This window comes from Crinia signifera, chromosome 5 (assembly GCF_055691185.1).
Source record: "Crinia signifera chromosome 5, ASM5569118v1, whole genome shotgun sequence".
Classification (NCBI taxonomy): domain Eukaryota; kingdom Metazoa; phylum Chordata; class Amphibia; order Anura; family Myobatrachidae; genus Crinia; species Crinia signifera.
The window spans coordinates 278,656,600-278,679,539 of NC_139221.1; the positions used below are offsets into that span (position 1 = coordinate 278,656,600).

General features: G+C 44.9%; 1 protein-coding gene across 1 annotated transcript; it reads left to right on the plus strand.

The window, feature by feature from the left end:
- Positions 1 to 8,247: 8,247 nt before the first annotated feature.
- EXOG (exo/endonuclease G) lies at positions 8,248 to 21,616 on the plus strand. The gene is given in 6 exon segments (XM_083189073.1): positions 8,248 to 8,418; positions 12,809 to 12,958; positions 15,394 to 15,533; positions 17,302 to 17,378; positions 19,006 to 19,120; positions 20,754 to 21,616. Coding segments are annotated over 6 exon segments (1,068 nt in total). The 5' UTR covers positions 8,248 to 8,291; the 3' UTR covers positions 21,213 to 21,616.
- The last annotated feature ends 1,324 nt before the right edge of the window (positions 21,617 to 22,940 follow it).

Here is a 22,940-nt window from a genome sequence, read left to right on the forward strand (position 1 = left end):
TTCTTAATTGATAATATTTAATAATTAATAAATTCAAACATAATAAATGTACAAAGTATCATAAAAACATATGGTTAAAAAGAGCAATATGAAAGAAAATACTCTGAGCTGAATATATGAGCAAATTGAAACCTCCAACTTTGAATTTGAATCTGCTGGAAGTTTGTGAGTCCAGTAGATAGTGACTGTGAGTGTGCTTGGGTGCCCTATGATTCCAAGGGCTCAAGTCTCTGATTTGGCGTGTAAACCTCCTTTTCGTGTTGGATGTTTGGATTAGGAACATGCAAAGTCCCAGTAGCAATAGGTCCAGTAATTTGGAGTACAAACGTCGGTGGGAGATTGGACAGGTCACTTGTAATAGATGGATGGATGGGTCCAAATGGAGTGAATTAGCTCAACGCGTTTCCCCGGATAATTTGGAGTCCGGCTTCCTCAGGAGCAAGTGTCACATTCTTTTTGCCGACCTGAGAGACGTATTTTGGAGTGCTGCACACACGCTTGGGAGTATTTACCATTTTTGACAGTGCGGGCACCCAACCAGCAATATTATAGGAGGCTGTGCCAGGCCACCCTGGGAATATATATATATATATATATATATATATAGATATATACAGTATAATGTATATATCTATATATAGATATATACAGTATACTGTATATATCTATATATATATATGAAAAATAATTTATCGGAGAGCGCTAGACTTAGTACCACCTAGTCAATCATACACTGGTCATTGAATGAAACACCAATCACATTTCATATGACAATTCTTTGTCTCCTTCCAGAATGATACGTGAGATTCGTTCAAAATCAAATTTCTTTATTAAAACCCTGTATAGATATATACAGTATATATATATATATATATATATATATCTATCTATATATATATATATATATATATAGATAGATATATATATATATATATAGGGTGTAGTAACGAGGCGGCACTCTCGGATTCAGAAAAAACGTGAAAAAACGTGCTGTTTATTCTCCTACATGTTTCGGGCCAGTGTTGCCCGTCCTCAGGGATTGATATATATATATATATATATATATATATATATATATATAGATAGTATGGAAGTCGAGTTACACACACACGCCATTTTAGGATAGTATGGCCGCCATTTTGGTTCGCAGAGTTGCGCAAATAAAGTTTCCATACCCGAGTATGTGTGACAAAGTGGACCAGAAGAGTAGCCATACTATCACACATAAATTCATAAATACATACTGACACTAAGTAAAATGCAGTTAAAGGTTTAGAACGCCACACATAGCTTAGTTAGCCCTGCATACATCTGTCTGTATCATGTTTAGTACCGTTCCGTTCCGTTCATTGTGCGAAGTATTCCGGTCATTGCGAATATTCCGCAATATACATGGCTCGACAGTTATGGACATAATCCATATTCCAGGGACAGTTTCTGTTGAAAGAATGTAACAAAGGAATCTAGATGAAACCGGTTCTTATCACTGCTGACGCCGAAACCACCAAACAAAGGACTCTTAAAGTTCACTCCCCTGGACCTAGCCAAACCAGGTGTATCAGCTTACCCTCCAATCACAGCTGACCTGACATTCGACCTCTGACCAATGAGAACGGCCTTTGACCTCCCCTTTCTGACCCTATAAGATAGGCGACCCAGAGCAGCCAAAGTCTCTTCGGCACATCTACCTTTCCCTGACTGTCCACCGGGCTATAGATCCTTCCTGAACGATAGCGAGCTCTGACCGGACTACACTTCGCATATTTGATGAGAACGGTAACGGTTGCATTAACGGTATTTATCCTTATTGTATTGGTTGGCTGATTGTGTCTTGTATCTGTTTTCTTTCCCCTTAGCAGAGTCTGTTTAGTATTCATTGTTAGTATATTGTATTACTTGTTATACCTGTTTATTCTTATTTCTGTAACCCCCTTTTGTCCATTAGGGACTTAAATACAACCTTTTTACGGAGTTCTTATCTCCTTATTTCTATACAGTGGTCGTGTCTGTTTATTCGCATAATAGCGATAAGGTATATTACGGACACTGTCCGATAAGGTATATTCGCAGATTAGAGACAAAGTACTGCGAAGGAATCTCTGTTTAAGGTATTGGTTCTTGGTGTACATAATACAATAAAAGGTACGCTACGCTGCGCTACGCTTTGTTCGCACGTAGCTAGGTATAAAGGGTACGTTGGTTGCGGACTTATTACGTAACCAGCGCTTTTCACTTATTGTCTCTCTGGTCATATTTAATCGTCATTAACAATAGATAGATAGATAGATAGATACAGAAGTACCAACACACTCGCCATTCCTAAGAATGGGGTGCAAACAGCACCCACTTCCCAGGATGGGGTGCATTGGCCTGTGACCACACACTCTAGTAAATACAAACACAGGGGGCCCAGCACTCACTACAACAAACTAACTCACCTTAACATTCAAATAATCAATTAAATAAATAATGGGGTTTTAGTTCATGAATGATCAATGCATTTAAGCTTGCAGCCCATCGCCAAGGGACCCCATTTCACTGCAAGTCCTACACTAAAGGTGCGTACACACGGGGGCGATTTTGTATAATATCGCGGAAAATATGGTCGCTAAGCGACCATATTGCCCACGATGGGAGTGTGCACCAGCGATATATCGCCGGGTGCGCGCTCCCATTTTTACCCCTGTAGTGATCGCTGGTCGCAGGAACATGCTCCTGCGACCAGCTGATTACCACTGCCAGGCTCCCCCGGCAGTTTCTTTTTCATCAGCGACCATCTCTGGTCGCTGATGAAAAGGAGAAACTGAGCAATATATTGCTCAGCCATATATTGCTCAGCAAGGCTTTAACCCAGGAAAATAACACATGATCATTTTAGCTATGATGTGCAAACAGTTGCCAGGTTCCCATGAAAATCAGTTGTAAAGCCCCGTACACACAGGGGAGATATATTGCTCAGCAATATATGGCTGAGCAATATATCTCCCCTGTGTGTACGGGGCTTTACAACTGATTTTCATGGGAAACTGGCAACTGTTTGCACATCATAGCTAAAATGATCATGTGTTATTTTCCTGGGTTAAAGCTCAACTGCCATGTCCTTATGGCTTTTAAAGGTGAGACCATCCCAAACACAGCACCTGAATTAGTATTAAAGGGGCAGCTGTCACAGGTTTCAGGTAAATGAGCTTATCTAGGGTGCATGAGAAAGCTATGATCACAGTAACAGAGGTTAATTAAAAATCAACCCAAATATATAGATACAGAAGTACCAACACACTCGCCATTCCTAAGAATGGGGTGCAAACACCCACTTCCCAGGATGGGGTGCATTGGCCTGTGACCACACCCTTGGCGATGGGCTGCAAGCTTAAATGCATTGATCAATTCATGAACTAAAACCCCATTATTTATTTAATTGATTATTTGAATGTTAAGGTGAGTTAGTTTGTTGTAGTGAGTGCTGGGCCCCCTGTGTTTATATTTACTAGAGTGTGTGGTCACAGGCCAATGCACCCCATCCTGGGAAGTGGATACTGTTTGCACCCCATTCTTAGGAATGGCGAGTGTGTTGGTACTTCTGTATCTATATATTTGGGTTGATTTTTAATTAACCTCTGTTACTGTGATCATAGCTTTCTCATCCTAGATAATGGGACATTTGGAGAAGCCTGGCCAAGGCTTGCCTGCATCATCTGAAGCAAGTCATCTAAAGCAAGCAATGAGTTAGAACTGGAATGAAGTTTTAAAACCATCTCTCATCTCCTCTGTACAGGTACATGAATGCCATTTTCCAAAACCTGATGCTTTTCATTTAAAAGAACAGTCTGCAATGGGAATGTGTTTTGTTACTGGGAGCCTACAACATCCCCACCTTTAATCAGATAAGCTGAGCAATGTGCGCAAACACCAACCCCTCCCCCTGTACCAGCTGACCCAAACTTTCCTTTAAAATGGGACATTTGGAGAAGCCTGGCCAAGGCTTGCCTGCATCATCTGAAGCAAGCAATGAGTTAGAACTGGAGTTTGGACTGGATTTGGACATAAACCGAAACACTGCCATGTTTTATTTTTGCTTTTCCCAAGATACCATCTATCTCAGCCTCTGAGGAAAGCTATGTATAACTTTGTTTTACTGTTTTTTTACCATGATCATCATCATATACCTCTGCCCCCACTGTATGCAAAGCCTGTATGCTGTACATTCGCTGGTTGCACACCCCGCCAGCAACAAGCTGGCAGGGTGTGCCAGCTTTGGAAGAAAAGTGCTACATAAATACAAATATTATTACTGCTGAGCAGCATGATCAAGATGGCGCCGCTGATGGCTGCCTAGGAGCTGTGCAGCTCATCCAAATATGTTCCCTGTGTGATAACTGTACTGTCTCTGCTTGTATTGTTACCTACCTGGCTGTACCGGCAACCAGTGGCGCCGCTGATGGCTGCCTAGGCACTGTTCAGCTCGGTGGGTATGTGTTCCCTGTGTGATAACTGTACTGTCTCTGCTTAATGTTACCTACCTGGCTGTAGCAGTGACCAGTGGCGCTGCTGATGGCTGCCTAGGCGCTGTGCAACTCGGTGGGCATGTGTTCCCCACATGTAATGTCTTAATGTAATGTATGTAATGCCTTCTCCCCCCCCCCCCTTCCTCCCTGCTTGATGCTGCACTGTAAATCCACAAAAAATTCCTAGTGTGCGCAAGCATACATGGCCAATAAAGTTGATTCTATTCTATTCGATTCTATAAGCTAATTTACCTGAAACCTGTGACAGCTGCCCCTTTAATACTAATTCAGGTGCTGTGTTTGGGATGGTCTCACCTTTAAAGCCATAAGGACATGGCAGTTGAGCTTTAACCCAGGAAAATAACACATGATCATTTTAGCTACGATGTGCAAACAGTTGCCAGGTTCCCATGAAAATCAGTTGTTAGTGTAGGACTTGCAGTGAAATGGGGTCCCTTGGCGATGGGCTGCAAGCTTAAATGCATTGATCAATTCATGAACTAAAACCCCATTATTTATTTAATTGATTATTTGAATGTTAAGGTGTTAGTTTGTTGTAGTGAGTGCTGGGCCCACTGTGTTTGTGTATGTGTGTGTGTGTGTGTGTGTGTGTGTGTGTGTGTGTATATATATATATATATATATATACACAGCGACATCTGTTGTTTATTTTGTTATTAAAATGTTATGCTAATTACATGAAGATGCCCACCCACTAGTTAGCCAGCAGGTTCCTTCAAACGGGAGCAGCTCAGTGAGTTCCTCTCACTGCTCCCTCCAGCAGCCTGAAGGTGCTCCCGGCGGCTGTGTGCGGCACAGCCTATCAGACCCGGCTGCGGAAGGTGCAGGTACTTATTACTGGTGGGGGATGTGCAGACCAGTAAAGCGGGTGCTAGTGCTGCAGTTTCTGGTGTCATCCCCCACCCTGCACTCACTAGTGACAGCGCTGGCCGGGCTGCATACTATATGCTCCATTTGGAGCAGGGCAGGCAGGGTACTGTATGCTCTGTGGAGAGCAGGGCAGGCGGGGGAGCAGGAGGAGAGGCAGACAGCGGGGTGGTCAGCCGGACTGAAAGTGTCTCATCTTTCATCCCGGCTGCCGTACACACACAGCGTGTGGCCTATACCCGCGGCTCCCTGTGAGGCCTCGCCCCATTTTCGCCGATGTGGGGGCATGCCCAGCAGCTCCGTGAGCTGCTGGCTATGCCCCCAGCCCCTCCTGCTGCAGGAATAGACGCTGTGTGCATGTGCGCGGTGTCTAATCAGGGTGACAGGGGGGACTCCCAACTTTCCCCCTGCCGCGGGACACTGCCGGCCGTGGGCGGGACGAGGGAACGTCCCAAAAAACCGGGATGTTCCCGCAGTGTCGGACTGGGGCTTGAATGGCCCACCAGGTAAATGCGCTCACAAAGGCCCACCAAGGGGCGTGGCCATTTTGAGGTATGGGTATGCAGTCAGTGGATAGCCAATGTCTAGATTGACAGTCACTAGGTCGACCACTAATGGTTGGAAGGTGGTTTTTCATACTTTACTATACAAGTGGGCATAGAGTGGGAATATAATAAAACATAAGCATTGTTTGAATTCGCTAAAAATGTAGACACCCCACGATGATGTAGATACACGCCATTGATATATGGCAGGCATGTCCAAACTGTGGCCCTCTAGCTTTTGTGAAACGACACATCCCAGCATGCCTTGCAATAGTTTTAGCCTTCCCTAATAGCAAATCTGTGGCAAAGCATGATGGGACGTGTAGTTTCACAACAGCTGGGGGGCCATAGTTTGGACATGCCTGATATATGGTTTAACACAAATAAAAAAAAAACACTAATGCAGCATCTGTTGATATCCACCTTTAAAAGTAAAAAAGGAAACAACTTTGAGACAGTGGTCCAAATAAAAATGACCATTACGGAATGTGAATAGATGGTTATTGCATGCAGCTGAAGGGCTCAATATACAATCACATTCAAACTTGCTTACAAGCAGACAACAATTACAAGTATGTATGCCAGAGTATATGATTAAATATGCAGAATGCACTAAAAATATGGCAACGAGCAGTAGCACAATATTTTACTGCCAAAATAGAAGCTGACCAGTCACTTATAAATGCGCATGACATTTCCAACACAATTCTATTCAAAAGTGGCTGGATTTTTAGGATAGCTTGATAATTTTTGCTAATTTAAAATCAGAGAATAAACATTAATATGCTTTAAAAATAAAATCACAATGCTGTTTGTAAAGCACCACCTCAAAATAACTTTATTTTAAAATTCACTGACTGTGACTGATGGGAAGGAAAAAATCAAAAGTATAAAGATGGATGAATGAAAGTATGGATGGATGGACAGGTCCTACAATCACAGTTAGTGGACTTATCAGATACCTGCAAACAGGTCAGCACCAATATCTATCCCCTCATCTGGTATCTGCATGTGTATATAGTGGGTGATTAAGGTTGTTATATTATTACTGTAAGTCATTGATTATAGGAAGACTGTCTGCCATGCTCATAGACCCACCCTGTCCCTTTTCCATCTACATAGTACAGGGGTTGACAAATTTATTTTAAATCTAAGAGCCTGGACGAAAGTGTAGCAGCCATACAAGCTTAAGGTTGCTCATCCACGGTGCGATGTGCCTGGGCGACAGACGAGAGTAACGGGATGAAGGGGCAGGGTGTGGGGTGATGGGGTGTGGCAAAAGAGGGTGGGGTGGAGTGAGGTGAAAGGGGGTCCAGTGATCGCAGTCAGTGAAAAAGTGTGGGTCCCTGACTTTATAAAGTTGGGGGGGTATGGGTAAAAACCGGACCAGGACAAAACCCCCGGACCGCCGGACCAGACATCAAACTCTGCATTTTGGAGCTTGTAGCGTCCGGTCCGGGGGGGTGTCCTGTCTGGGGGTTCTGCCTGTGACACCTGTCACCAGGTAGAGGAGGAGGGGTAGAATAAAGTCTCCCTGTATGGTCCGGGCATGTAGCAAAAACCGGACGGTCCGGACCACATGGGGAGGCTGTAATCTCCCCTTCCCCATATCCCTGATGATAGCTGATATCACAGGGACCCCTCCGGACACCCCCCGGACCGGACCCTATAAGCTCCGGACTGCAGATTTTGATGTCCTGTCCGGCGGTCCGGAGTCTAGTCCGGTCCGGCTTTTACATAGTCCCAAGTTGGGGTCCTTCTCCGCTGCTCCTATGTCCCATCACATATACTTTTGCCTCTTAATTTATGATTACCATCACCTGTGGTGAAATGCCTTTCTTGTCCATTCCTGTTTAAAACAGGTGATGGCAGTCATTAATTAAGAGGAAAGTCCAGAAACAGAGCATTCTGTCCCTCCTGTAGAGGGTCATGTTGGGAGGTATGCAGCCGGCGGGGCTGGGCTGGGGCATGGCTAGTGGCTCGCAGAGCCTCTGGGCCATGCCCCCACAGCATCCGGTAAGCCCCGCCCCCAATTTTCGGGACAACAAGTTGGGAGGTATGAGATTCTGTCACTGAGGAGAAGCCGGCACTAAAACCAAATAACAAGTTATGGGACCAAGTGAACCCAAATATAAAATAAATCCCATTCAGCTGTAGGAGGTAATGCTAGTCAGAGGCCAGTAGGTGGCGCTGGAACTGCACTTCGCCTTCAGCATTATCACTTGTAGAGCACAGATCCGGCCAGCAGAGGGCGCATAGCCGCTCACTGTGCTCTGGTAACAGCAGTGTGTGACTGTGAAACTAGCACACAGTACAGTACAGTAGAGTAGAAGAGTCGCCACTTCCTGGTGTGATGCCGGCTCACTTCTCCCACCGGTTCCTGCACCGGCGCTTTCTGGAGGGCTTTGTGCTGGGGGCTACGGTCAGCAGCGCCTCCTGCTTGGCCGCTCTGCAGCTGTATAACCGGAGAGAGAAGCCGGGTGAGAAACTGCAGATTAGTCAGCTCAGTACCCCCCTCCCCGTTTTTACACAAGCGTGCTCGCACACCCGGCTGCCAGGATTACCATGCTGCACAGTACTGGTCTCTGTCATATACACACATTCACTCATGTGCTGCCACCATGCTCATACTCACTCCTCACACTGCCAGGGGCGCCATGCTGCACGGCACTGCACTCTTTCATGTGCACCCACTCGCCAAACTGCCAGTGGCAGTGACGTGCAGTCAGGGGAGGCAGAGCCTCACCTGTTATAACTAATAAAAAAATAAATCAAACATGATATTTATAACACACAATAACATATGCTGATGTTATAAATATCTTATTTGACTTTTTTCTTTATTAATTCTTTGATGGGAGTCCGTGGGGACAGTGCGGGGAGGCTGGGCGGCAGCGGGAGCTGTGCCTCAGGCAGACAATAGAAAACTGTCAGGCAGCTGGGGGCGGGCATAATGCGCAGGGAGAGAAATGAGGCTGGGAAGCCCATTGGAATTATATGGGGAAGCGGCATCTACTCCTCTGCCTCAATGACAGGGACGGATGCCCCAGTCACTGAGACAGATGTGATAGGACAGCGGAGCAGGCTGTCACTCACTGATAGCCTGTATCCGCTGTCCAGGAGCTTCAGTGTGTCAGTGAGTGTCTGCACGCAGGGAGGAACAGCAACACCGACATGTAAGTGTTTAGTTAATGCACCTAAAGTCACACACACACACACTTTTATATTTAAAAAAAAGCCAAATCCCCCCCCCCCCCACTACAAACACATTGATTTTTATTTAGTAACCCCCTAGCCTAGCTAGCCTAGCACACATTTTATTTCATTATCCCCCCGCTCCCCCCTTGCAGCCCAGCGCGGCTGCGGTAGCGGGCTGCGGGCATTAGATAATAAATAATTGCCTTATAATAATTAATTATTTTGTGCTCCCCCCATGTTGGTACTTTAACTTTAATTCAGATAGGAGTATGATTTTTATTTCTCCATGTCCCCGGCGGCTCCTGCATCTCGGCGCGGCGGCGCGGCTATCACACACAGTCGGGGTGATAGCTGATAGCGGAGGCTAAATGCCCGCTATCACCCCGCAGGCCGCCGATGATCAGAGCTGCAGAACGGCGGTGCGGCTGGAGCTATGAGCCGGCTACGCGCTACCACACAGTACAGACTGTGTGTGATAGCCGCGCCGCCGCGCCGAGATGCAGGAGCCGCCGGGGACATGGAGAAATAAAAATCATACTCCTATCTGAATTAAAGTTAAAGTACCAACATGGGGGGAGCACAAAATAATTAATTATTATAAGGCAATTAGAATGATTTCTGCGCCGTGGGGGCAGCCGCAGCAGGGAAGAAATATGTCGGGCATAAGTATTTATTTTCTGTAAAGAAGCAGGGAAATGTACTGTATGTTACTGTTCAATTTCAATTAAATGGTTAACCTATTGGGTCTATACTGTAAGTGTGTAAATCTTACTCTGATACTAGCCAGTGCCTCACCAGTCATTGACCTCACCGCACGTCACTGGCCAGTGGCACCAACTATGTGATGCCATGTGCACCATGCTGCACACCCCCTCCCTGCACTGCCGGGGGCACATGCTGCACACCATGTCTGTGAGCTGCCAGGGGCACCATGCTGCACTCCCAATCTGTGATGCCAGGGGCACCATGCATCATAGCCACTCCTCACACTGCGGGGGGCACCATGCTGCTCACCCACTCCCAGTGCTGTCAGGGGCACCATCCTGCACACAGTACCTACCCATGGTACTAGGTGCAGTAAGCTGCAAACCCAAAACCTTTTTTTTACCAATAATTAGTGCAAACTGGATGTGATATTAATGCCTAAAATCGCTTTTTGAGATGTACATACAGGGTCCAGGACAGGGGTTCTAAAAGGAGTCTGTCTGATGTGTTCAGTCAGTGTGGTCGTGGGGTCTGCTGACTACACAATTGCAGAAGCCAGTGCTGAGGTGGTGCCACCTGCTGCCTAATTTTATGTACCCCATACTGAATATTTGGGCATATCCCATGAAAATGTAGTTCACAAACATATTACTTGTACACTAACAATATATCAGCTGTTCAATTGAATGGCCGATATATCGGCTAGTGTGTACTCAGCATAAAGGCACATACACAAGGGATGGTTTTAGCGCTATGTCTAAGCAATCTGACTAGGTAGCCACGTGTGTATTCCTCCAGTGACGGTGAAATCAATCATCACCAGTGTTCTCTCATCAGAGAACACTGGCCTGCACAGATCGCTCGGCACACATCGATGGTGCACCCCATGTGTGCCATCAATGTGTTCTGAACTTCAGCACAGCTCCCCGTCACCCTGTGTGTACAGGGCTTTAGTCTAGATTTTAAAAAACAAAGGTATTCAGCTAGACTCACATTGGGCTCACCATTTGCTCATATGGCCTCAAAGTGGCCTGTATTCCTTTGTTTACACACGCATACACACACCTTGGTGTTCCATGTCTTTATTCATATATTACACAACGATATGGATCTAGGAGGTGCATACACAATGCTTTCAAGTACGTACATAGAAAACATCTTTCTGCGTTTGTTGAAGATCTGGCTGGAGTACAAAATGCTCCTCAAGCAAGAGACAAAGTTGTGGAAAGTGTCAGTAATTGGCAGTATTCCTATGTGAATTGTAGTGTGCTTACGATTTTAGGAAATAAAGATCTGCTTCTTTGGCAGCAGCACCGTGTGGAGTTTGTATGTTTCCCCGTGCTTGTGTGTGTGTGTTTCCTTCCACAATCCCAAAATAGCCTGGTAGGTAATTAGCTCCCGACATAATAAAAATAAGCCTGTATATTGTATGTGTGTATCTGCATGTGGTAGGGAAGATAGGGGCAGACTTAACAACAAATGATGTTACAAACATTAAATGATACTCCAGCCAATTAGCTCCTACCTTTCATGTGTTTGAAAACTGACAGGAGCTAATTGGCTGGTGTTCCATTTAATATTCATAACGAGTGATAACAATAAATCTGCCCAACTGAGTCAGGTATTGATGTGAATGGCCAAATATTCTCTGTAAAACTCTGTGGAATATGTGTGCACTATATATGTAAACATACAGGGTTTATTAAATCACTGCAAAATTTGCTTATTCAGACACAGTCGTTTGATTCTTGGATTCACAGCCTTTCTGAACAGGACTTAATTGTTCCCATAGTTTAGTGCGGCTAGAAGATCACAGCATACGGAGGCATTACCTAAAGGTTATCAGTCAGGATCTACTGTATGGGGCCAGATTCTGAGGTGGGATCCAAGGTGGCCATACAGTACACTAGTATGATTTGGCCCTTTTCTACATGATTTTGACACATCGGGCCGATAATCGTAGGAAAAGTGTTAAATCGCGCGTCTTTTACTTTTGATTTCGGTCCGATGTGCGGTCGCGACGCACATCGGATCTGGAGATTGTCACTGTTGCACCAAGTGTACATATCCCATGGTGGTGAATAGGATCACATGTGATACATTGTATGCGGTCAATATGCATACAATGTATCACAGCTGATCTAGCTGGGTGAGTTGCTGGGGTATCGCATGCGAAAAGCAAGTACTGTTATAATCATATCCAACACTGCATTTAACGGTGGCTGGACAGTCATCAGTCGGTGACTAATGGCATCCCTATTTTTTCAATTTTTATTACACACCTATTACTGGTGTTCGTGTTGTCTGGACAATCAAAAAAAAAAACCTTCCTTTACACTAATTTGTTGTTTTTAGAACTGTCTACATATTGGTCCAATAATAGCATCTGGACCATGTATTAACCTACCATCGGCTGTACAGCTCCCTAGCATCTGTGAGGTATATGCTATATCAGCTGGTGGTTACCCCATTCATCATGGTTTGTCTTTCTTTGACCTTTCTACCACCTGAGAATCAGGCCCATATTGGAACACTTCTGGAATGCCAGCTGTTACCCAGTATATATCTTACTACATGGCCAAAACTAATTGTTAGTCAAATGCATTCCACCTCGACGATGTCTCTATTACCATTCATATGTAGAAGCCATGTGTCTGATGATACAAGGTTTCTATAGGTTCTGCTACTACAATTAAGTAGTCATCAATACTAAACAGAGTCCCCAGCATGGGGGGAGGGCATGCAGGGAGACTTCCGTGCTTGGACGTCTGTATCTTGCCCTTACCATGTGTTGGGTGCACATGCATGAAGCCGCACAGATTCTCACATAGATGTTCGCGTGTGTCACCAGTGTGTGACTGAACCTTGAGGCATGTCTGATGTGTATTTAATCTGATGCGATTCATTTCATTAGGTGACACGTACGTCTGTCTCTGTATCCCTGATGATGTTTCATTCTCCCCCTAGAGCCAGTAATAAAGTCACCAGTGGAGGAATTTGGGTTCCCGCAGAGTGGAGCAGAAGCCAGACAATATATTAGCCATGCGTTATCCTATGATCAAGCCAAGAAGACACCTCGATGGGTGATTGAACATCTCACAAATGAGAAAACCGTTGGTAAGTAGAGAACATCCCTCAACACAATGGCAGTCCTGTGCAAAGCAAGTGACTTAAAGCTCTGTATTACCATTACCAAGTGCAGGGTCATCTTGTTCATCTGCCTCTTTAAGAAAGCCCATTGTCAGTGTATTATCTGGTGCGTAATATCAGAGGTCCCTGTAATATCGGCTTCTGCCAAACAGCGTTTTGCAAATGATCTTTCTGCGATCTGTGAGCTACTTTCAGTAGCCTGAGTTTAATAGTCACTTGCATAAAATACAACAAATGCAGTTGAATAGTGAAGTTGATCAGGCATCAGGGATCTTTCTGACCTCCGTCCCTGGGCAGTGGTTTCAGGGATTATAAACTAAATTGAGACCCCATCAGTTGCCAATTTGCCACCCAGATTGTGCCAGTATAATGGAAAAGGGTTTTCTAAGAAAATATTACCAATCCAATAAAAAAACCCTATACATGTATACTTTAACTGGATAAAAGACCCTCCCAAAAATTAATGAAGTATAAAATAAAATATTTCCCCTTGTGAAAAAAAATCGGTATTTCTTGGGAAACTGCTGCCATGGTGGTTTAGGCGGAATACGTGCAGATGGCAGGCAGGTATACTTACATTTCTCCTGCCCCCAACCCTTCCCCTGGCCTAACCCTTCCCGCTAGAGCTTAACCCTTGCACCCCGCTGCCTAAACCTATCCATCTCACTCTAAATCCCCTAACCCTCCCTACTTGCAGCCTAACCTCAAATCCCACTAGTGCCTAAATCTGACCCCCCCCCCCTGGCCTAACCCCTCCGCATACTTATGATCAGGATGTCGGTAGGTGGGATTCCAGTGTCTGAATACTCCATTTTGCCATGATTCCTGTGCCAGTCTTCTGGTTTGTTTTGGGGATGCCGGCGCCAGCATTCCAACTGCCAGGTTGCTAGCTGAGTACTGTTTAGGCTGGTGACACTTGGGTGCTTTGAGTGTAATGATGTAATAGCACTAGTGTACTAGGAAGTAGCCATACTACAGTATGAGCCGGGGCATAGGCCTTGGGTTGTCAGGACTAAAGTGGTGCAAAATGCGCAATTGACAATTTTAATTCATGCAACATCAATTAACAGATTCCACTTATTCTCCCAGATCCGTGATTTATTCAAGCAGATATCTAATACAGGTTGTAGCAGAACCTCTTTTAATTATTGTACCGGAATGATAACTACTGTATCGGCATCATGGTGTTGCATATCTGTGGCCAAGGGTTGCACAAGGAAGAGATGTGACCTACAGGTTCTGTGGCAGCCTTATGGAAAATGTAATCCTCCACCCAATTTCACGCACCTCCACAATATTGCCCAGACCGCCATTCTGGCGTTGGGGCTGCAACATCAAATCCAGGGTGCAGGCCTCCCGTGTAAGATTGTTATAAATAATGGTGTTTTTTTTGGGAAATTTGGAGGTGCAGCTCACAAAACTTAATGCTTGTTAGCTCCTCCGCCCAAGAAAAGATGAACCATAGAAGCATCATAAACTTAAGGTGACATCCTTGAAACCATTGAGAGGCCCGGAGACAAACATTCTTGCCACAGCTTCTAATGTGGCAGCACCACATCCGCTCCTTTATATTAAGCCTCATAGGATGCCGTTCACACATGTCTGCGTCTCCGGCAGCAAGTGGTGACATTGTAAGAAGTGCACCGGCTTCTCCTCCATCTGCGGCAGGTTAAATATGGTTAATGCTGCGGCAGCCATATTTGACACAATGTAATTAGTGATGACGCTGCTTCTGACAAGGACGCTACCACGCTGACTGACTACGCTGGCCACGGGAACACTACACTGATTTTGACAGGGATGCTACGCTACCTACGTAACTGCCACCGTGGAACTACACAAGTACCAAATATAAAAAAATGGTTACTCCATTTATTTAAAAAAAAAATGTATATCCTATGATAATTCCAGGTTATTTTTGCTCCTAAATCAGTAATGGCTAACCTTGACACTCCAGCTGTTGTTGAACTACACATCCCAGCATGACCTGCATCGGTTTTAGCATGGCCAAATAGTGAAACTGTAGCAGGGCATGCTGGTATGTGTAGTTCAACAACCGCTGGAGTGTCAAGGTTAGCCATCACTGTCCTAGATTGATATTTGTATTTTATTTCTGCACATAAAACATGCACATTCATCATAATCAGCTTTTATGGTTTCTGGTGTTTACCTTTGTCTTTTGTTGTTGTTGTTGCACAAATTTAGCGGTGTCATCGCTTCTGCCGATCTGTATATAATTAGTGTATTGCAGATTATTTTTATTGTTTGTAAAATCATCACATCGTCATAAAAGCTGAAAGCCAGCACAGCACCATAAACCATTAAATGTTGATGCCTTGTTATTGACCAGCAGACCTGTCTGCTTGTTACTCTGGTCCTGTAACCATTATGTTTTCCATCAGGTAATGCTGACCGCAAGCACTGTAAATTTAGACCAGATCCGAACATTCCACAAGTTTTTAGTGCAGCCAATGAAGACTATTTGCGTAGCGGGTGGTCGAGAGGTCACATGGCACCAGCCGGGGACAGCAAGTATTCTACGGTAGGAAGTCTCTCTTGTTCTATCATATATCTAGTGTTCATTTGTGAGTCTCTGAAACACTGCCATCTGTTGGCAGTGAGTGAAACTACATCTTTCTCACACATGCACAAACACAGAGGCAATCAAAAGGTTGCAGACTAGCTTTCGAAGCATTTGCTTCAAGCGGGCTTACTAGTTTCCTAGTGGCAGCTTCTTTTCATCTTGCCCTTGACCAGGATGGCACTCGCCAGGGCAACATGGGGAGAAGGGGTCCTGTTCTTGTATTGTATTGGCATTGTATCAGCAGAGGATGGGGGAGGGGAACCTATGTGGGATGGGGGGCACACCCCCAGGCATTACTGTCCGTGAAGCATGTACCCAGTGTCAGTGATGACACAAAGTACAGGCAATCTGTTGCTGCAACTGTTAAGCCTGTAATGTAGTGTATATCACTGGCCTTGCAAGAGGTTCCTTAGGGGATCTCTTATTCTTACCTGCACTATGGAGACGTTATCTCTGCCACAGCAAGCAGAGGATCAGATGCCCAGCAAGCTCTTTGCTCCTGACAAAAGTGGACCAGAGACTTAACAGCTGCTCCCAGTGACCACCCTCCCTTTATCTCAAGTGACCAGTGAGGAGGTGACTACGAGAATATTTTAATAGTAACTCAGGAGATGACTGAAGACCAAGGGGGGTATTCAATCTCCCACAGCCATCTCCCGATGGGGGAGATGGCTGTGGGGCCCTATTCAATGCTGTCTTCCCCGACAGCATTGAACAGGGTATCTCAGCAGAATGAGCCCGACTTCACAAGCAGTCCGGCTCATTCTGCCGAGAACCGCCGGGAACTAACGAGCTCCCAGCTCGTCTCTTCCCGGCCACAGCTCGCGGCCACGCCCCCTTCTCGTACCACTGCAGACGGGACATTGAATCCCACATGCAAATTCTTGGTCGAGCAGACCGAGAACGGGACAGGGTCACGGCTGTTGGGCCAGCTCGAGAGCTGTGACCCAAGATTGAATACCCTCCCAAGAGAGAAGAGGAGCCTGAGTGGAAACAGCAGCCAGAGGTGTATCCACCGCATGGCCATGATGGCTCTTGCCAGGGGTGCTGAGTAAATGGGGGCGCCACCCAGTGGTGACACCCACTGTCAAGAGGTAGTGAATCTGTCAGTACCCTATCCAGTGAGGAGAGCGACATCAACAAGCTGCTGCCTCTACCACTTCCGTGAATGTCTGACGAACATGGGTCCAAGGCATGCACCATCCCTATTTATGATATAATGGGGTGGGGACGGTAGACCTTACTTTTCTTGGGGCATTAGGACCCCAAGATATAACCCTGCTCCTTTCCCCCCTTTGATTTGTAATTAAAATGACCTGTGCTAAATTAGTTGATTGGCCAGGTTTTTGCATTGGATACTGAGTGGGGGGAAAGAAAGACTGTTGTGAATTGGGCATGTTGGTAGATCTGCTGCTTAAAGGACTCTGAGGGGTCAGTTCCATTAGGGGCAGAGTGCTGTGGACGTGTGCATATTTGCCAATTGTGGTACCCACTCTATTTCCAATTTTCCTGGGCACCTCTGTAATACTGTATTGTCCCTTTCTGGTGTGACCCGCTGCCCCTAACTAGCATCTGCAGCAGATCTCTCAGTATATATCACAGATTACAGTGAGCCAGACTATGTATTTTGATTAACCTCTAAAAACTTACATATACATTATAGAGAGTATAAAAGATTTTACACTGTAATGGATTGAAACCAGGTGGCTATTGTGTTTTTCCACAGGAAGCTATGGCAGAAACATTCTATCTTTCAAACATCGTGCCACAAAACTATGAGAACAACGCTGGCTTCTGGAACCGGTGAGATTTGCGTTCATCAGTTAGAGATAACTCACATGTACACATGTATCGTGCCACCAGATTTAACAAAGCATCCCAGAGTATATTGCCTCATTCAGATAAGTTCCTACCCATAGGTGTACTGTACATACATTCCCAACACACACACATTATGGTACAGATTTTCGGACAAAATTGATAATTTCAGAATCCATCTGTACTCATATCACTGTGCCATTGTAAATTAAAATGCTTAGTGTCCTCTATAATCCTTATTTACTGTACATTATCCTATATCTAGAAGAGAAAGGTGTAACTAATATGCTACAGTAGATTGTCCCAACCATTAGGGAGGCATTTGTGTAATACCGGTATAACAAGTATATATGGGTAAGTACAGTTCTGGAAATGAGTTTGGTTCTGTTAGAATTTTCTGCTTTGGAATCTAGTGTAACATGACTGCTAATCTCCCAGGGGTTGCTGCAGGAGACTTGATGACTACCAAGTTCCGGTACACATGTAAAGCAGAAGAAACACTAGGGTATCTCCCCACTCCAGGGGGTTTCCAATAGTAGTGTGTGGCACTGTGATCAGGCACATGGCGGCCACATAGGGCCTGATGCTTTCATCAGTGAAATCTTCTGTCCACAAATGCTGAAGCACTCACAGGATCACATGTCTAAAAAGAAACAAATGTGTCAAGTCCCTCCGGAGCATGATTAACCGGCTGGAAGCTCTGCAACAGCAACATTTAGTTTTTTTGCATATCGATTTGACAAGAAAGCATTCCTCCTTCTGTTCATAAGGGGGAGCCCTTGGCCCATGGAGACACTTCTGTCAGGTTGTCCATGAGATAGGAGCCACTGCTGTCTACAACAGTGTGTAATGGGGGAAGGGGGTGTATATAGTTACAGCCAAATTCCTCATTCCTTCAATTCACTCCCCTGCCGCTATTTCCGATGGGTGAAATAGCGACAGTTGCCTATTCAATGTTGTCTTTCCCGACAGGCATCTTGGCAAAACAACCCCGACTTTAAAAGCAGTCAGGCTTGTTTTGCCGAGTACGGCCGTGGGTTGTCGAGGTCACGGCCGGATCTCAACGATCCACGGACGTTTCTCGCGGCCACGCCCCCTTTTTGGGCACAAAGCCTGTTGGAGTGTAGGCTCATTTGGACGAGATCTCTTTTGAATTTTGTTTTCTTTCATTCATATGTAAATGATGTCATTATTCCTTCAAGATTTATATACAGTAATAATTAGAATATGGCATTATTCTACTTACTGGGAGGGATATCAAACCTTGAGAGAGATAGAGTACCAACCAATCCGCTTCTGTCATTTTATAGGCTGTGTTTGAAAAATGACAGACAGGAACTGATTGGCTGGTGCTTGATCTCTGTCCAAGCTTAGAGACATCTCCCCCTGTAGTGAGAGGTTTGTGTAATAGATCTTAGAACACTTTGCGCTCAGCTGCCACCCACGCAGGCTTTGGCATTTGTCTTTGAAATGGAACAGTGTCCCTTTGCAGCTACCTATAAATAACCGTTGAAGTAGGGCACAGACAGGAATTGATTGATTTTTAAAATTACTGTACCAAAAAAAAAAAATTTTTAACATTGAAAATACCCATTAATTTTATGCCTTTTAGTTTTGAAATGTATTGTCGCGACCTGACAAAGAGGTTTGATGATGTTTGGGTGGTAAGCGGGCCTCTGACATTACCCATGCAGCAGGAAGATGGCAGTAAAAGTGTCACTTATCGGGTGAGTCATAGTTTATACTCACATGTTCATAAATGTCACTTTAGAGCGGAATGGTTGGCAAGTATATTATGAAACACAATGAGCCATAGTTGAACTCTGCTTCTTAACTCATCAGACAGGTGCGAAAAGCATTCAGTCGTGAAATGAGCTTGTGCTTATCATCAGCCCGGAATCCAGTTAATTTCTTAGCAGAGGGAAAAAGACACTGCATGTCCTCGTTAACAGCCACCGTGTTCTTTGTAAACAGGAAGAGATTAGAACTTGATCAATTGTACTTTTGGAATTCCAATGAAGCCCCTAAGAGCGTAAACCGCTTCTTTTTGGGCCCTGAGATACACTAACACCCAGACAGCACTTGCACGTAATGAGTATTTGCTGCATTCTGCAGCAGGATTCCTGTTTACTGATCAGCGGAGTAATCACTACCGTTTTTTAATTATAGTATTCCAAAATCCTGTAAATCTGTAGCATTTTTCTTCATTCAGTTACTTGCATTTGTTTTGACATTTAATATTATTTGTTTTATTATTATTATATATTTTTTTAATTTATTCTGTAGTAACATAAATAGCATAGTTTTATTGATATTTATTGTTTCACGATCCACCGCTCTCTTTGTGTGGCTGTCTATTCTAATTTACAACCTAATGATTAAAGCACCCCCTCTAATGTTATCAGACCCACTACAGGTCTCTGTCGCACCCCTAATTTATTGTAGTGATTGTTGAAAGGATTAGCAAATCTTAAAGAGATTGCTAAAAGGGGATTATGGAAACATCTGAAATGGCAATGGAACTCTTACAGTACCTGAGATAAATACAACGTGAAAAAAAATGAGCTTAGCATTGCTTTAATGAAGAGATTTTGTTTGAGACAACCTAGTTCCACGTAGCAGTTATTATAGACAATTAAACAAAGCACAAAATATTCTTTGATTGCCCCTCCCCCCACCAGCCCTGCAACCAGACAGTCTTCTTTCTCTTTTCTTTCTGCTATCACTATACAAATTGGTTCTTTATATTATGTATGTGCTTTTTGATGCTTATTCATGTTTTCTTCTGACGTTGTGTTACTGCGTTGTTTATACAGGTTACATTAAAAAACAGACTCAAACTTCCCTTTTAGGCGCTAATCGGGGAGATATTTCTTCCTTTTTATTTTTATTTTTTTACAAAGGTATTAGTTAAACCATGTATTAGATAATTTATGAGTTGCAGGTTTCTGATGTGTCAGTGCATTCACGTAAGTGAATGGAAAGCGGAGAATCTATTGCACTACCTTCACGTAAAGAGATGTACAGCGAGGAAAAGACATAGATGAGGAGTGACCGCAATAGAATAGACCTAAAAGAACATCCCCTAAAAAACATTAGCATAGTCAGGAAGTGTGGTGTGAATGTAGCCGTATCATTCAGTGCAGTGGTAGCAGTCGTGTGCACTGGGGCAAGTGCAGAACATAAGGCTGGACAGGCCACTTCAACGTAACCACTACTGCTGTAGTATAGGGATAAAGCAGGAACAGAGAGAAGTCATCAAGGCCTTAAACCTACACTATGAACACAGTCATTTCGGGCTTTGTTTGTACCCAGCTCCAGTATAAGAAAGCTATTTTTGTTTGTACCCCTAATTTTTAGGTGATTGGCAAAGATGATGTAGCCGTACCCACGCACTTATACAAGGTAATCCTCGCCAAGAAGGACCAGTCTGCAGAGCTGCTGGCTGAAGGCGCTTTCATCGTCCCCAACGTCCCAATCAGCTTTGATCACCAGTTGCCTTAATACCAAGTCCAGATGGAGGAGCTTGAAAAATTGTCTGGGTTAAATTTCTTTCCAAAATTGGATCGATCAAAAGGTGTCAGAAACATTTGTGAGGTGGACACCTGCAAACTTATCCAACTGGAAGAGTTCAAGTTATACATTGCCGGGCGGAGGATGAAAGGTGCCCGAAACCTGCAAAAAGTTGAGAAGATTATGTCAGAATTGAAAGAAGCCAACATAAAGCCTGACCAATATCTCTCTGATCTGTATGAACAGAAAAAGAAAGAGCTGGCGACCGATGAGGCCTCTCCTATGCGAGAAGGAAGGAGAGGATAATGGGGCAATTCATATGGTCATTGCAACTCCACATTTTCGATTTCACCTGCCAAAATTTTATCGTTTTATTTCTTAAAGATGCAAAAGCAAAGAGGGACCAGGAAATTGTATAAATAGTACCTAGCAGTGTTTCTTAAGTTCCACCTTCCAGTATCTCAACAGGTCATGTTTTCAGGATGTCCCTCTGGAAGCAGGTGAGATAATTACTGAACCGGCAAACTCCTATGTGCAAGATTTTAGAGAGCTACAAAACATGACCTATGAACTGGAGGTGAAACCACCATCTAATGATATTCTCAGATAGCACTGAAAAGGCAAAATCTTGTGTATGTATCATTCTGGACATTTTGTATGCACAATGTGGTTTAAATAAAAAATAAAAATATACTACTAGAAAAAAATGTATCACTGCAGCATTTTCATAAATTTCTTTATAAATGCTCTGCATCCTAGCACATTGATGTTTCTGGATTTTCTCTCTTCTACATTGACATCGTGAGTTCACCAAAATTCACCAAACCACAAACGTTTGATATATCCTTTATCTATATAAAGCAGAGTTATGTATAGCATGATGTGCTTTTATGTTTAAGGGGAATATACTATAGGAACCGATGCCGGCTGATAAAAGACAGATATTGGGATTAATGCCTGACAGTCATAATTATCCATTGAACTGACTGCAGCTTCCTGGGCTGCAGGGTCATATGAAGACCTTTTGCCTACGATGTGTTATATGCAATCCTAGCCAAGGCTGCCGGATCCGATAAATCTATAGTGCATCGCTTGCGATCTCCAGCTCTGATCCGATGTGCATGGAACCGTGCATCAGATCGGATTCAGAGGTAAAACACATGCAATTTGACACTTTTCATCTGATTTCACGCCCCAATGCGTTGGGATCCGATGGAAAGGGCCACATTAGCACTAACATACATCGCCGCCCCCACCACGATGCTAGCGCATACAGATGGGTCTGTTCCCATCTTTGCAGGGGATGGCGCTGGCGTCGCCAGCCGCCATCCCCCGCCAGCGCCATGGCGATCGTGAGAAGGGGACGCGCGCGCACGAGAGGCGCGCGCGCCCCCTTCCGACGGCGCTTCCAAACGTTTCCCCGGGTCCCCGCCGGCTTGCCGGCGGTAACCCGGGGTCCCCGCCGCCTGCCCGCATCCCCCCTAACCCCCCCCTAACCCCGTCCGTCTCCCTGAGGCGGAGACGGACAGGGTTTCCGCCACGCTAGCGACGGAGACTGAGACGCGCGTGAGACGCACGCGCGTCTCAGTCTCCTCGCTGGCGAGGCTGCTGGCGGGTCGCCAGCGCGTACGTTCTGGCGACCCGCCAGCAAGGATGTGCATAGGCACATACTGTATGTACTAACATATGCGCTAGCCTGTGACGGCTATACCTGTAATGTGGTCTCCGTCACCTCCTGGGCTCTGCGGCGGTTCCCGGCATCTCCTCCTCCCCCCTGCAGCTGGAAGGACATCCATGGTTGTGACATGCTGCTGGGAGAGAAGGCGCAGCACAGAGGACGGGGAGGGGGGTAGGAGTTTGCAGCGGGTGGCGATAGAAGCCGATAGGCTTCCAAAGTTGGCGATACCCTGCCCTGCAGTGACGCGGCGGCCGGGTATTGGTACATGTGAGAATGTGGTAAAACGGTGGTTTTACAGCATTTTCGACTTAGTACATCCCGCCCTTATACCGGATAACCGGGATTATTCAGACCTG